Source organism: Arctopsyche grandis, chromosome 10 (genome assembly GCF_051622035.1).
Source record: "Arctopsyche grandis isolate Sample6627 chromosome 10, ASM5162203v2, whole genome shotgun sequence".
Classification (NCBI taxonomy): domain Eukaryota; kingdom Metazoa; phylum Arthropoda; class Insecta; order Trichoptera; family Hydropsychidae; genus Arctopsyche; species Arctopsyche grandis.
Genome location: NC_135364.1, coordinates 4,371,705 through 4,389,142, shown reverse-complemented (window position 1 = coordinate 4,389,142; position 17,438 = coordinate 4,371,705). Strand labels below are relative to the sequence as shown.

At 34.5% G+C, this 17,438-nt stretch overlaps 1 protein-coding gene across 2 annotated transcripts in view; it reads right to left on the bottom strand.

The window, feature by feature from the left end:
* Positions 1–299: 299 nt before the first annotated feature.
* Positions 300–17,438, bottom strand: part of LOC143918082 (uncharacterized) — a 74,143-nt gene continuing 57,004 nt past the window's right edge. Inside the window, exons 1-6 of one of the 2 annotated variants that reach the window (XM_077439778.1) lie at positions 16,420–16,806; positions 10,584–10,741; positions 10,244–10,345; positions 1,761–1,901; positions 1,334–1,492; positions 312–1,246 (exon numbers count right to left, since the gene is read on the bottom strand). In XM_077439778.1, coding sequence (XP_077295904.1) covers positions 1,061–1,246; positions 1,334–1,492; positions 1,761–1,901; positions 10,244–10,345; positions 10,584–10,741; positions 16,420–16,753 — 1,080 coding nt within the window. In that variant the 5' untranslated portion in view covers positions 16,754–16,806 and the 3' untranslated portion in view covers positions 312–1,060. Of the gene's footprint in view, positions 1,247–1,333; positions 1,493–1,760; positions 1,902–10,243; positions 10,346–10,583; positions 10,742–16,419; positions 16,807–17,438 lie in introns of those variants that run through there. The other variant, XM_077439779.1, reaches the window with a different exon arrangement.

Sequence of the window (17,438 nt, the reverse complement as noted above, 5' to 3'; positions counted from 1 at the left end):
AATTAAATATATAAACGTGCTTTTGTAAAAAATATATATAAATTGATCTGCATCTGATTATAAAATAACGATTTTTCACGTGCGTTAATTTATGGGTTAATTTTAAACTGTTCCCGTGATCACAATTTTAAACCAGAAAAACCTCCATGTCCAATACAAATGACTCACAATTTAACATATATTTAAATACATACATCTTGTGGTTTAAAACGTGTCTAATCGAACCTCTCGCAAACGGAGGAGAATGGCAATAAAATGGCTTTTCGACTATATAAAAACTATTCCATCTTTTTTTTATTATAAATTTTTTTACATTTTATATAACTATTTAAAAAAATCGCCAAAAATTTTCAAAAATAATACTTGTCAGTATCGTAGGAAACATTTCAGAATTTAATTGATCATTTCATTGTTACGAAATGTTCAAAGAAATTCGTAATATAATAAAAATACAATAATACTATACATTATGGCAAATATGTTATTAAATTTGTCCAAATAAAAAATATAGGAAAACAAGAAAATTCTAGAAAAATTGTACTACACCCCAAATGAAGATTCATGTCCCGCTTCACAAATTTTTCATACCAATAAAACATTCAATAAATAATTACAGAGATAAGGGGTAAAAGCTTCACTAGTATCGTTATTATCTAAAAAATTGATATAAACAATTGAGTTTTATCATACAGCGACAATAGAAATCACACAAGCTTGAGATAATATAGAAAAACAGACGATTTATATTTAAGACACGTAAGTAGTAACTTTTGGGATACAATTAATAATATAATACATATATTATACTTCGACCCTGCGTTGTATTATAAATTATTTAAGTCGCAATTTTTTTGTATTATTTTGTACACGAAAAAAAAATTTTGTACATACACAGTCGATGTAGATTGATTTAAAATTCGTTGTAATTTCATAATAGGAAAAATTTTCTGAATATTAGTTTGATGATAAAATTTTTCACTATCTCCGATTGCATACATCAGTGCACGTATCGACAATTTTATCTCAGGAAAGTCTTGTTTTTTGGATCAATCAGCCTCACTCACTGCAAATTCGCATTGAAGTGTTCGAACACTTGAATGACGTATTCCAAAGCGTTCATGTAGTCCCTGTAGATGACCCAATCACGCAGATTGCGATGGGTATTATCCAGGTTTCTGTCTTCTCCGCTGATTATGTCACGAGTAATGTCGTTATGCTGGATTGTTCCACGCTCGATCATTGCAACCTGTCGAAGAAATAATAAAAAATTAGACTCAAAATTAAAATTTTGAATCGAAAATAAGAAATTTAAAAAGTAGAATGCATCCTTTACCTGAATTTCACACAGTAAAGCTCTCAATTTGTACTCTGCTGAATTGAACAATTCCTTGAATTCACCATCCGCCTTGCGTTGATCGCGAGATACTTGTTCGAGTCCAGCTGCGAATCTTTGCATATACTCGTACGTTAAAGCAAGCGCGACATTTAAATTCTAAAACAATAAAAAATACTATTATAATCCTTATTCATTTAAAACATGTGGTGCATAGAAAAAATAATAAAAAATTGATGCAATCTAGATAGAGCGTGCTATGATACTTTCGATTCACGGCAACGTTCAAGGGCAATTGTTGCTGGGTCAAAGCCTTTATAATAATCGACTAAGGCGAGGCATTTTATAATGGATCTAACCATTTTTTTAATAGAAAAAGGGACAAATCATAAGAAATTTTGGTCAAATGACCGGTTAATCAACGTACATTTAACGACTTGAGATGCTCGGCTGGCACAGCTTCACCCAAATCCTTTGGAATTTGAACTTTACTCGGCAACCAGTCATATTTGGAATGCTTCCACGCATTATTGTGTTCATCGAAGTTCACTTTGAAAGTTTTCTTCACCTGTGACAAAACAAAAAAAGAAAATTAATCATAACAATACGCAAAAATTTTCCAAGAAAATAACTCGTTATCAATTAACGACACATGAACTTAACCGTATTTTCAATTATTAACAAACGCCAGTCTACATGACTAATTACTATGCATCACGAACATCCAATCCACCCCAATTTAAAACATGACAAGTTAACTTCACCGCATTTGTCGGGATTCGAAAGATGACTCAATTCGAAATATACATAAACTCGTGCATATGTATGTATGTATGTACATATATAAAATACATATAATATACGACTGCGAAACATAATTCAATTTGTTCAAGTTCAAAAACAATAATCATTGCATCAATCATCGATAATTGCATAAACGAGACGGCACGATCGAAACCTATATTTTGTTTTATGAACCTTATATAATATAATATACTAATCGATTCTGTGAAATGAACACGATTTTCCAATGAAATCATCGCCACTTCTAGGACGTGTTACACTGACGGGTCATTATTACGCGGGGAAATCAACATAAACAAAATGACTAGCGGCAGTGGGTGTTTATTAAATACACACGCATATGTTATTGTAGGTGTAATGACCCGAACCGCGTAGCGGCATCGGAAAATTATTCTTATCGATCGAGGACAAGCGCTTTTCCGACGAAACCAACCCCGACAGGTCGAAGTAGGCAATGTTTTGTCGAAAGTTTACATACACCACGCCATGCTGAGAAAGCCTATTACATTTTACTGAGAAAGTATCGATCGTACGAGTCAGTTAGTCACTGCCATGATGTCATAGCAGGGTTAAGTATCTCGAGCAAAATCGCTTTTCAACTTGACCTTAACGGCTATGCACGACAATCGATATGATTCCGACGAAACGTTTTATTTATTTTTTATTTGGTGATTTCGCCATTAGTTTCCATATGAAAAGATGCAAGTTAGACGATCGATCGCTGACTTTAACATTTTCTTATTAATATTATTATTATTTTTTTGTTCCGAATGATTGACACAACAACGATTGAACCAATTATGCACAGACGTGGGTGTGATGAAATCACGCTGTGTTAGCGAATCAACAACTCTTCATAGCTATTGTATATAGATTTTTTATATGCACACATCATATTATCATCATGTTATGATGTTGGTGTGTATAAATGTACCTTCATAATTAATTATTTAGACTGTGAAAAGAAATTTAAATAAAATTTGACGTATAGTATAAGACATTAGATTGCTCTATGCAACTTCTATTTCAATCAAAACTTTACTATTGATATTAAGGTCGTAATTGAATTTTAATGATACGATTTTAAAGTCAATGAGTGTGTCTTTAAACGATAAAAATAATAGAAATTTTTTTTAAATGTTTAGTGCTTTTACGATCCATCAAACCGTGCGCATTTTGGATCCCATCGTTTAAAATCACCACGATCGCTCGTGCAAGTGCTTCCTAATGGATTTTCATACAAAAAGGATTGTTCATATCAAATAATGAAGTTCTCAAAAATGATCGGAGATGCATACGACGCAGTCTGCATACAAATATCGTGGGACGTTTCCTTTCGCTTATCTTTAAAATTCCATTCGTTCGGTGCCACGCTGTCTGCAAGAGACCGCGCTCGAGATAAAAGGTCGCTTTCGATTGAATTAAAAAAAAAGAACTCACTACGGTTATCTCGTTTTATTAAAATTGAAAGGCGATACGCAACATTGTCATAATGTGAATGAATTGTGTGCGAGAATGAATTGACATCTAAATAAGGATGTAACACAATATATTATGAAATGTAACGAGTGGGTAAATTTCCAAAAACAATCTTGGAGGTCTTGAAGAATGCGCGTCTCAGCGGAATTCGTGTGTCCAGTATCGACTCTCAATGAACAGCTGCACTGGAAAGTGAGCTCGCTAATTTTTGCAATTTTTGTTAAGCGAAGATATTTAACAATTTATGATGAATTTTCGCAATAAAAATATACAATATTTGATACCAACGAAAATTTACAAACTAGCAGTAGACAAAATTCAAATATGTTTTAAAGAAAAAAGTTTTTATGATATTTTAATAATTATCTTGTTTCTTACACATATATGATCGTAAAAAATAACCATTAATTATTGATTAGTTATAATCAGCATCCAAAGTCATTTAATATTTTAGTGAAATTTATCGAATACTAATTGGGCATATTAACAAAATAAATTCTACATGGAAATAAGAATATGATCTCAATCATAATATTATATATTAAAATATACGAGTAAGTACGATGTTTGATTCTTAACTTATAAAGTTCATTGAACCGCGAACAATGCAAATATCTTGTATCACCAATATTGACTTCAGATAAATTTAATCTCATAAAACAAACGAATCTGTACCCTTGAACGGTTTTATTGATATAACGACCAATAGTCGATCGGTGCGTTTATTATTTCATATCAAAGATCAATATTTTCCTTAGTTACGAATAAATACAGATTTGCAATAGGTAAATTTCTGCAATATAATACCGCATATACGCAGAACTATTTGATACGAATTAATCTCGACAATTATGACATAAAACGGTGTCTTGATTACAAACTACTCGGTATGCCGAGTAAGTGGACCGATGAGATAAGCCCGACTACGGATAAATAAAATACACCAGACTGCATGTCGCCAATGAAAGACAGTCGACACCACGTGGATAATAATAATATCAAAATCGTAAGTATGTCTCTATATATTTTTTTTGATAAATATTAATAATACAACAGATGCCTCCACAAGTGGTCTCGCCTTATCATCTCTGCGAAAGATGCTTCTTCGTATATTTAGACCCCACCATCTGCACATCGTCGCGAATGCGAATCGTTTTACACGGCTAAAACATCAATTGCTACAAGGAAAATATAATAAAAACTTAAACAAGTGCGATTTTCTTCAATAAATCTTAGCAACACTTAAAACCTACGTTACGCAATTTTTCAAAAATATATTTCGTTTATCGATACGACTTCGTCAATGTTTGAACAATTGGCATGATACATTTAAATTCTGGGAAATCCCATTTATCATACCAACAATTACATATTCAATTCGGTCGATTTGACACTACTTGACCCTCTGATGTGTAAGATATTAGATCTAAATTAGAACGGAAGGATGTGTATCAATTTGTCATACGATCTGAAATGACTTGCTGATTTAATTTTGGAACTTTTCGGCGGCTATTATTAGACGCAAAGTTTCATATCCCACGCTCGTTTCCTCCAGAACGACATTCGCAAAAGGCAAGCAAGGAAAAAAAGCACCACAAGAAGAGGGCCAATGTTGATTGTTCTAAATACAATGCGCGACAAAACAATTAGTAGCCCACGTAATTTTCGGCAGTACAATGTTCCGCTTCGAGAGGGATGCGTCACATACCAGATGAATTATTCATCCCGTAGGTTATTCATTCCAAAACCCGGGACTCTAATTTCGTACTCGCTCTCTACACATACACCAATTGGAGTGATTCAGCAGAGAACATCTCGAGGAGTATCTTGTGCGTATTATTCTCGCGTTCGAATCGGTCAGTCGAATCCGAAAGGACATCCTCGATAGGAAGCCAGTGCCCGTTATCTTTTAGAGGATATCTCAGGTACGTGATTAGTTGCGCGACGCGTCCTACCACCGAACAATGTGTCGACTGCCACGGACTACCACCGAGTACCGAGAATGAAACTTAATGAAAATTCTACACATATGCAGATGACTCCAGATGGGAAGATTGTGGTCGTTGTGCGTTCGGGAGGAGAGTGATTTCCGAAATTCCGAAGCACGCACACGCGCGCGCTAATGTGACAGGTGAGTTGTCGTGTCGGTCGGCTCGACAAGTGTCGGAACAAACCCCGATTCTCAAACTGAATCAATCAAAAATATCCTCGAAAGCGATTCAAGAGAATGTTCAAATCCCATTCTAACACCTTATTAATTTAATTTGCATACTTTGACATTTTAATCACCGATTATTTGATGCATTATTGAGGTTATACTTTGAATGAAAAATTGATACGAGGTAATTTTGCGATATTTTCGATTCTTTATAAATGATTAAAATTCAAAACATTTAAAGAGACAAATTTAATTCAACACACTCATTCGCAACAAATTTCTAAGAATTTATAGAAAATCTTGGAAAGGATACAAAAGTACAACGCGGAAAATATTCATTGATACAACAAGGAAAGTATCGACATTGATTTTTGAAATCAAACCGTTCTAAACCCAAAATGTTTTCTATATACATAAGTATGGCAAAAAAAAAATCAAACATCAAACAAAAAAAAAAAAAATAAGCTATTGCATAAAATGTCCATAATACAATCTTTCTCATAAGAAATGTAAATATGTGTAGATATTACAGTTTGTATCTTGCCGTAAGTGTTGTGCGAAATTGAGGCTTTCGTTCCAATTGGCATATCGTTCATTTGTGATGTCACAACTTATTTTTTTTTTAAATGCGATGAATTTACCAAATAAGATATTATTATAATTTAATAAAATAAAAATTATTTAATATACATAGCTTAAGAGGGCTGGACAGCAGCGCCTTGTCCATACAAACGTACTATACTTCTCCCTTCCTCAATTATGGCACTAGAGAAATTATTTTTTAATATGCTATGGATATCCACCATTGGGGTGCATCTATCGTTTTATTTTTTTGATTAATTATTTTTTATAGGAGCTAGGAGCCGCCAAACATCTATAAAATCGCCTCTTTTTTATACTCACGAAACGAGTCCAGCGTGTTTATTTAACGATCGATTTTAAAAAAATACGCCGATAGATGCACAGAAAGTACTTTTCTCATACCGATGATGAATTTTTTTTAAAAATTGGTCCAGTTTTGGAGGAGAAAATAGAAGAATACGAAATCTCAATTTTGTCAATTTAAAATACGTTTTATCTGGTCGAAGCGCAACTGTCGCATTAACTCAATATCTATATATATATTGATATATATATTGTCGCATTCACTCAATATATATATCGAAGAAAGGAACGGTAACAAAATTAAGGTTTCAGGTGTACAGCCCTCTTAAGCTTGAAGGCTTTCTCCATACAATTATATAAAATGTTTTTCCGACCACATATAACACTGTAGCAAATGAGTGATATATTCATGCACAAATATATTAAATTTAAAAACGTTTTCCCAAAAATTTTTGCAAATGATCTTCCAAACAGTTTTCAGAACCAAATTTTCCTCACATCGATTGGAAATATGACTAAAAAATCAGCATCTCAAGACACAGATTGGGAGACTTGGGCGATGCGCGTGCGCAGACGGTCGCGATGTCCGCTGCATACGCGATGACCGGAAGTACCCCCCCTCGCCCTCCCGCCCCTCGCGTCCCCCCTTGCCCCTTAGTGCACTCTGGGTGCAACCGGTCGCCCATTTTGCATATATTCCAAACCGATTGATTCCCTGCGACCGACCGTGTTCCGGTGCAGACATCGGTGTCGGACCATCGGATATAGCTGATATAACATATTCGAAATTTTGCACGGTTGCTGCACCTTCCGGGCGACCACCAAAAAGGAACCGCATAAGGATGAGCCACGATGGGCTATTTAAATTTAGAATACGAGGGCTTATTTTGTGCACAACTACCTACCTCATTTCGAGTATAAAATCACACATCAATTGTAGGTTAAAAAAATCAATGGAAAAAGTCTCGTATTATGCAGACTGTATGTTTGATTTGGAACATCTAAGCATTTCCTTGAACTTTCACTTTTTATACAATTATGAAAACTGTAGAATTACAAAGCTGACAAACACACTCACGTTTTTGCAACCGATTCTAAACCCTTTGAAAAACTTCTATATTCAAAGTTTGAGCATTATGCCAAATTAGGAGACCCTGTGTAACGCGAACAAGCAAACATACAATCACGCGTAAAAATTACATATGTATTCATTTTATATATGAATATACTCATATATGAACGTAGGTATACGCATGTACATGTGTGCATAATTTGAAAAGAACAAACTATAGCAGATTTTTCATTATAAAAGTATGATTTAAAATTTGAGTTCAATACAAAATTTCATTCCTTTAATATAATAATTAAAAAAATATATAGGTTAGGTTAGGTTTAATTTTAAAACTTAAAAGTGACCCAAAAATAATTTCAAACACCTATAATTTAATATACGAATAAAATAATAATATTCACCGCAATAAATAAAAACTCAATACCACAAACACACACATTAATAAACACAAGGACTTTTCGCTGGAAATTCCCATAAAGATTTTCCTCAGATATCTTATACGGCAAACTCTCAACAATCCGGGTCTGAGACAGACTAACTAACTCAACAAGCCATACAATTAATGAAAATACAAATCAAAATCATTCTCATTTTCGTCATCGTCACTAAGCCGGCCTTACGCTTGCGAGCGCACCAGTTTGGACACTTCCGGTTCGCTGCGACCGGCCTCAAGACCAACAGAACAAACCATGCACGCATATTTTTGGACAGGTCGACAAAAAAAAAAAACAACATTTCGTGCACACATTTCGACCGAGCCGTATATACAATAATGGCGATCTGTGAATGAATCGTGCGGCACTCGAAGAAGATCCGCGCTGCGGGATTTCCCCCGCATTGCACAACCGCAAAAGGCTGCTGCGCGGAATACATATCGCCCGGACAGGTGAATTTCGGTCTAAAAACACAGGTGAGCTCGTGTTGTAATAATATATGTAAGCGACGAGTAGTAAGTAGTAGTTTGTGACTCATGCCCGGCCGATTAACGGCTACACTGACCTCAACATCGAAACATACGCACACACGCGTATCTAAATACGCTACGCATATCAAAAAAAGTAAAAATGGCAAAAATCGCATCCAAAGCCGTCTCACATCACGTGAAAATCATTAAAAATTTACAATACCCTTGCATTTTTTGCGACAAATATAAATTGCATCATAATATGTCACGTGAAAGTATCAAATCGAATATCCCATCTCGACACAGCATCTTTATATTTAAAACGATGACAATCTAGTATGGTAATATCGAACGTATAACGATGATGTAATTAGCATTGATTATAAATTTTATAAACGAATCTACATATAAGTATTGCACGTTTAAAAATCATCAACGATAGTTTGTCGATACTAGTAATTAGCACAGAACAAGATCAACATATTTCAACACGACTTTAATTTTATAATAATACAACCACTTATTACTTATGTGGGTGAAAGTTAAGACAAAAAAAAAGTAAAAAATTAAACCTTTTTAGAAAAATTTCTAGCATGTACTTTCAGTTGGAATATTAGAGCCTAATTTGGTGATAGATTTGCATTGCGGTCAAACAAATAAACATTCATTTTTATACATTATGTCATTATCCGTTTGAATATTTACATATATGTATATATATCATATATTATATAATATATAAAGTAATAAAAAAAATACGAATTGAACGTTTCGCGTATCCCGTACACGTAAATATAAAATGAATAAATCTACACTCAATTTTTTTCAGTTATTGGCGCATTGTAACAGTAAAAACTTATATATATATATATATATATATATATATATGTATATATAGGTACAATGTAGAATTCGACGTTTACTCCTAGGGTACTACTGTAAACTTCCGGTTTTGTTTTCGCGTGGAATAAATATCTCCAATCACGTATTTCCAATCTGTCCGATCCACAGACACAATGGAGAGTGTACACATTTTTTTTTCACCAGTTTTCCAGGGCACTGGTTCAAAGTTTCGATGATCGATCGGTCGCTCGGTAGCACACTCGCACAGGTGAGCTGCCCATTATTGTCAGGTGTGTGTGTGTGTGTGTATGTGAGTGTATGCGAGTATGTCTCTCTACGTACAAATAATTAACGGAAAGGAAGCGTCGCGTTGACCGGATGTGCCTCCAGAGATAATAATGCCGCGTCTTCCATCCGATAGAGCGGCACGGAGTGACCGACGGACAGGGACGGGCGAGCGGGCATGCGCCGTTCGCGCGATTCGCGTCCCATATTGTTCAATGGAAACGGACTGTCACAATTTATTACGCACACATTGAAGAAATTCAAATTAGCCAATAAAGAAATCTATAAATACCCCTCTACTGTATTTAATTCAAATTTAGAAAATAAATTAAAATCCGACACCCAAAGACTGCGTACAAAAACTTCCCATTATTCTGCCGCGCCAATTTTAGACCCAATTTCGGCCCGATTTTTAACCTCATTTTGAGTCATATTTCGAAGTATTAAAAATCAAATTATATTAACATTATGTTTACTTACATAATCGTCTTTGTGAGCATTGGCATCTGCGAACGCGTTTTTCGCCTGCACAATGATTTGACTGAGTAGGTCTTGATCGCTAACGAAAGGCATATCAGCCTCCTGTAAATTAAAAAATACAAATAAATACAAATATTTTTTTTTATATATTTAACACTTAACAACAAATATCATCATTTTGTTTATTTTAAAACTATTCACAAGAAAATCAAATGCATTTATTTATTTAAATGTACGATTATGGTTGCATTCAAACTGATGAGAAAACAATCAAAATATAATTTGATTGAAGCATTTAACACTAGATTCGCGGTTAAAATTACAATAGTTAAATACAAACCGATGGTGAAGCTACATCAGCCGTCGAACTCATCCCACAAGGGTTGATCCATTTCGGTGGTGTTCCATTAACTTGCCCGTTCATCCCGGGATTCGGCGCTGCACATGTGGACTGCATTAATCCTAATACTATGAACCAAGTGAATAGTTCTCTTAATCCTGTAAAAAAAAAAAACATTACAATCATCGATCGTTAAAAAATGACGCACACATAAGTATAAAATGATTCAATAAAACGACGAGTCGTTGGTTTTGCGTGAATCACGCTTTACTATTTCTATTCATCGAATTGTCATTTAGGTGGGTGGTGGGAAGGACGAATGTTGAATAGATCTGTATTTAGATATTATACCTGAAAAGTGCAACGCATTTTTCGGAGGACCATTAAAAGTGGGTGTGTGTGAGGCCTCGGTGTGAGGCCTCCGGTTCGGACGACCCTAATCGTCTCATTATATGGTGTAAAACAAATCGAAAACCGGCGGTCGCTTTATGTTCACAAATCTACAAACAAGGAGATCAAGAGATGGATTGTAAATCTCCAACCAATTAAAAAAAACCCGATGGATTTCACCAAAAAACTATAGCAATACGCATAGACATTGAATATGATTCAATTAATCAATACGATGAATTCTATTCAATTTATATTACACAAAAAAAAAATCACATCAAAATATAAACAATTTAAATATATTAATAAGAATCTTTTGAATATAAAAATAAATAATTCAAGATATGATATTCAATTGGTGTATATTATTTATCGATTTTCTCCGGTGGCGTTTGGTTTAATTGATTGTCGAAAGCCAGCACTGTTCTTCCCGTGGCGCTCTAACACAAAAACCAAACACCTCTGTGGGCAGGTAGGTGAGGAGGCTCCTCAAAAGCTAACAAAACACGACAATAAAAAAGCGTCTGTATGATAAAATAAGACGAGAAAAAAGTATCCCGTCAACCGGCGGTCAAAGATAAAACGTCGGATAAAACGACGTGACCCCATAATATGATCCACACACTCATGGCAGGGGAAAATGTTTGACATGCCGATCAAAATACTGTCAAAATAATACAAAATTGTAAACAAACAATCAATTTTAATACAGCTAAATCTCTATAATTATACACTGTATAAACTCGGGCACAATAGTTTAACCTATACAAAATCATTACATTAGTTAGATTAGAAATTGCGCCCTTTACATATTTCGTTACTAATTAGAGACGCGTTCTATTTAACGCTTCACAATTCGGTGCCACATTAGTGTGAACACATTATGATTAGTCATTGAGAAAATCTCGAGAGCTAAAGGGTCTCCAGAGATAAAGATGTGAAGATGTTGACGGTGTCGCTGACAAACGACAGCTAATTTTATTACCACGAACAGCATGAATGACCGTTGTAAACGTTCCACCTTACAAATTTAATTATAATTAATAAAATATTATTTGTTTGAGGGCATGCATGTGACATAAAATCTAATTTTAATATTGAATAATGACTGGACCAATAAGTGTGTTTTTATTATTTATGAGACGAATCAGCATCGTGAAATCGGACAATGGTGTATTTTTTTTCATTTCCGAATGCACTATTGCATTGAAGTAGATCGAATGCAATATAAAATGTAGCTGATTGTGCTCTTTTGTTTTCATATTTTTTGCACAGGTCAAAAATAATAGGATCGCCGATATTGAATGAAAGAAGTGAGAAAATAAACAAAAACAAAAGCGGACCTCCTACGTGATTCAAAGGTCCAAACAAAAAACTGTCTCAGCAAAGGACAAATAGTACAAAAAAAGTATCAAAGATTCTTCTTTTGAGACTGTGTCGGCGTATCCTAACAAGAATCGTAGCGTCAAAACCAGGAACTTGCTAAACGGGCGCAGGAGACTGGCGTAGACGGAAAAAAAGGCTTCCACGGTTAGTTTTACGATAAAGAAAAAAATAATAATAAACCAAAAGGAAAAAGAGACAAGCTCGTGTGAGCTAATAAGGACGGGCTCGTAAAACTTGAGTGCTCATAATGAGATTTACTAGACCGATCGAAGCCAAGGGAAGAAGACCGGAGTGTAAAAGTGTAAAAATTTGTAAGCATTATCGTAAAATGTACCGTTTCGAAATCGATTGCATAAATTTTATGACATCGTTGCACTTACTGCATTCGAAATATTAAATTTTTATTTAAATTTCATACGATAACTACACGATTATCGAAACAAATCATAATATTCATATTCCAATGATAACTGCATTCAATTTGGCACGACCCAAAAATAAACATAGTTATCGTTAATTTGAAATTTTTAAATTAAGTTCAAAGATAATTACAAGCAAATCTATAATTAAATTTCATTACGAAACTTGAGCATTAACAATGTTATTAGACCAGAAAAATGCTGTAGTTACTGCACTTAATAGGTAGTTAATAAAATAGAAATGAAAACAATTGATAATTAAAATCTACATATAATATTAAATGTTCATATTTACAATTAAATAAAACAAGATTATTATCGTAATATTCATATTATAATATATTATAACAAAAATAAGTGGTCTGTATTATTACGAAAGAAAGCACGCGTCAGCCATATTGTTGAGATTCGGGCGGGAAAATTGTCAGTTTTCCGATAAATTTTGTCATCAAAATCATTCCCAGCACAATCATAAAACTCTACGGTACATTTCGATAGACTCGATCATGATCATGTACAGTCTGAACGTTGCAGAATCCGAACTAGTGCCATTTGCATACGATTAGGCAGAGCACTTGAATAGTAATAAAAATGATTATACGATGACACCCCGTGTTAGGTACATCACGACGATCGTTTATAATCTCCATCACTAATTATACCACAGATCGCGTTATTAGGTCGATGCCACCACTCTGAAAATCGCCATCAGAGTACATACATACGTACATATGTACATGGTATAATAATAATTAGTGACACTTTTTACCACCTACTTATCGCGAATGCATTCTTGCTACAGATACGACACGATATGCAAGGGAACACGTTCATTAGCGATGTACAGTTGGATGTTGATTTATTTTTTTGCACGAGTCGCGTTAATTGTGCAAGTTGCGCGGATAAAAACTGGAAGAATTGTCTCTGGAAGACCTAGTAAATGTACATACGATGTGCAACAATGTCGAGTGCAATTACCAACTGCATCTCGTGTGTGTGTGTGGTCGAGGATCATCCCCGTATCACAAAAAAGACCGAGTAAGTGGATAATGGACGGCCGCTAATGCGGTTTCGTCTCGTTATAAAAATCTACAAGTACGTATAAGATATAAAATTATCCACTAATGTGACAAATCCGGAGCGGTCTTATGCTTTGTCGAGGAGAGTGAAGAATTTTTCCAGGATGTTTAAAATTGACATGTGTGTGAGCCAAAGACATCTGTTCTCAGGTAGATGAGAGTTTCCCCGCGGATTGTTCATTGTACATAAATACCTAGTACCTGGCTGATATGCGAGTTCTCGGTAGAAAGGGGCCAATTCTTAAAATTTTGGACGAAGGTTATATGAAGTTCGAAGAATACGACCAATTATGCTATCGGACTCGGTTTTTTATGGTTTGATGTTTACATTTATTACAACAAGATGACCGCCAGATAAAACGGTTATATAATATAATACATTGCAAATAAAAGATACATACATACATGACCGATTGCAAAAAAATACGCAAAAAACATAACGTATTAAAAATTAAAAAAAAGACTTATGCCACTTTTTACTACCATTGGTTAATTAGTTTAATATTAACATAGTTTTCGGTACGTTTTATCAATATTTTAATAACTTCATTTGCATAATATATGTAGAGTAAAAAATAAATTTTCAAAACGTTTTATTTCGTATAAAAAAAGTCTTTTAAATTTTCTCATTAAAATCAATCCTAAGGACTATAAAATTTTTGATTTTAAATCTTAAATTAAAATCAATATTATTTACATACGAAAATTCTTATTAACATCGGCATCCGAATTAACTGATTATTTTCTGTCAAATAAAAATAAAATTCAAGTATTCTAATCATTGCGGATATTACTAATTTAGGGGCTAAATTTGTTTGATGAAATATATCTATGTAATATTCAAATAAGAACAGTTATCTCCAGCCACTGTACCTACATATGTACATATATACACATTCATGATAAAGCAATTCATTGAAAAGTCATCACACAAACAAATTTTAAACGTAGGTTTCGTCAATGTTTGCGCTCTATAATTAAACTATACGAATGATAAGATGGTTTTATTCAAACACGAATCCATTGACGTCAAAGTCAAGAGCATCATTTTCGCACGCGAAACTACCGTAATTAGTATACCTATACCTACATATATTCGACTTAATTTTTTAACATCGCTGCAAATTCTACCTACGGGATAAAATATTAAAAAATAAAGCACATACACTCGTATAGCATATAGATAGATAATAAAAGTGGCGATTTACGCTATGGAATGCCCTTCTTTGCGATCGTGAGAATATGAACTTATAAAAGTGTACCGCGAGCAACATAACTGAGGACAAGTGAACACTTCGAAGTTCTAGCCGCCACACACCACGATGCGGAGTTTGCGCAAAAAAATGGCATTCGAAATATGTTCCGGGACGCAAAGATACCTTCTTGCTCGACCAGAATCCAATCGAGTGGAATTCGCTTCGTATTGAAGGATATTAACACCGACAATGATGATGAGAACGAGTGCGACGACGTCAAATTCGCGCGTAATGCAATAAAAATACCGCCGATAATGCAAAATTAATATTTATCTACCTTATCTCTTGTACGTGCATTCTACTTATTTAAAACAATGAATTTTTTATTACAATTTTTTTTACGAAATAGGCCGTTGCGGCAACACATTCGTTTATCACCACAAACGACAGTTAAAGGACTTGAATATATGAAGAAATTGGAAAATGGGGAAATTTCGTCTGATTTTCATCAAATTTGACGTAGAGTTTTGGCGCGAAAGGTTTTCATCTTACCCGTGCGTTGATGTTACGCTTACATCACGTGAATCGACTATGACTCACGTAAAATCTGGAGCATCTAATATTAACTAGAAAATTCAAACTAATTACCAATTTTTGAACAAATACACCCAATACTAATTAAAGTTCCACAAAAAAAAAATAGAATAAAAAACCTAGCATTGATAATCATCATATCAGAGACGAGACGCTTATTTTTTTTGCAAAACACTTACTTACCAATTATACAATATAGTCAAATTTCAATTGAGCGAAACAAAATTATGACTGAATTTGATCAAGTGCAATACAATATTGCACAGGTGAACGAAAATGCAATTTGATGCAAAAATTCACGTAAATTAAAATTTCTTTAAAACAGATTTGTATGTATGTTTAAATTAAAATGAACATTGCTAATATTTTCAAAGTAATAAAGTGCCATACATCAAAATAGACAATTTCCCATACAGTTTTTACTATACAAAGTTCTTAATTTTTTGACATTTTTCGTTTAATAAGACAATTATATATATAATTATTCATTTATTTATATTTCGACCCTCTATTAACAATATTATGTGCATTATGAAATAAATTTTTAGCGTTTTCAAAAATTTTCAGGTGCAAATTAAACGACAATACTGTTCAACGAAAATCTTGTGAAAATTTATGAAAATTGAACCCATCTTAAAATCGACAATTTCAAAAGTCTATAAAAACGAATAAATCAAGAAATAAACACTTTCAACGACCGTCATCAAAAACATATAATAATCGTAAGTGAAACGTAAAGGAGGTTTGTAAAAATAACAATCAATCAACTTACTCAGGCCATATCTCCGTAAGTGCCAATGAAATGTGCGACGACTCCTCATAATTCGACTACGTATAACACCACTAGCGTCACCACTGTCCTTTTCGCCGCACACAAAGTCAACAACATTATTCGGCAAAAACACGGCAATACTATCGAAATTGAACAACACAGAATCACTACTATCCGTCGTCGTAATGGTACGGCTAAGACACCTCTCGAGGAGTGTGCGATGCCTCCTGGTCTGGACCATGGCGGCCGTCGTGAGGACGGTCCTCTGTTCCCTGCACAGCATCCCCGCCGGCCAATGGTCACCGCTCGCGATACTTGATCCTACGATCGTCATCTTGACCGATGATGATGATGATGATGATGTGTGTCGTGCTCGACGCCCGGTGTGGCACTGGTGAGTTTCTCGGCGGGCGGCTTACATTTGAGCCGGTTGTCGGGATTTTCCGGCCAGCCAATGGCAGCATGGGGGGGTGTGGCACTGCTTCCATTCATAACGAACCGAGCTTTTGCACACACACGCGAGTGTGTGTGCACCTCTATAATGCTTCTATGGTGTTTCGACGTCGTTCGTGTGGTTTTGAGAAGGGGAAGTTGTGGTGGATTGCGATGCCGACGCTCGTCAACGACGCACGGCTCTTGCGTGTTATGTTGCGTTCACTTCATTTACTTATTACATATGTGCATACGGTAGTGAGTTGAATTGGCGTTTGGTTATAAGATCCAATGCCGATTTTGACACCGAGTTAAAGTGCTCATTTCATTCAACTTATAACTTACGAATGAAAAATTTATTTTTCATGTAAGTAAACCCCTTTATACGTATGCATATGTACATACATACATACATATGTCAAAAAAAACTAATGAAATTGTCGACTTGATGTTTATATTTTTTGTTTACACATGCCGATTAAACTTTATTTTTATTTACAAATTTTTTAGCCAATGGTACATACATATTTATGTATAATCCTATATTTGTATCAGTGGCGTGCGCTGAAATTCTCTCTCTTTTTGTC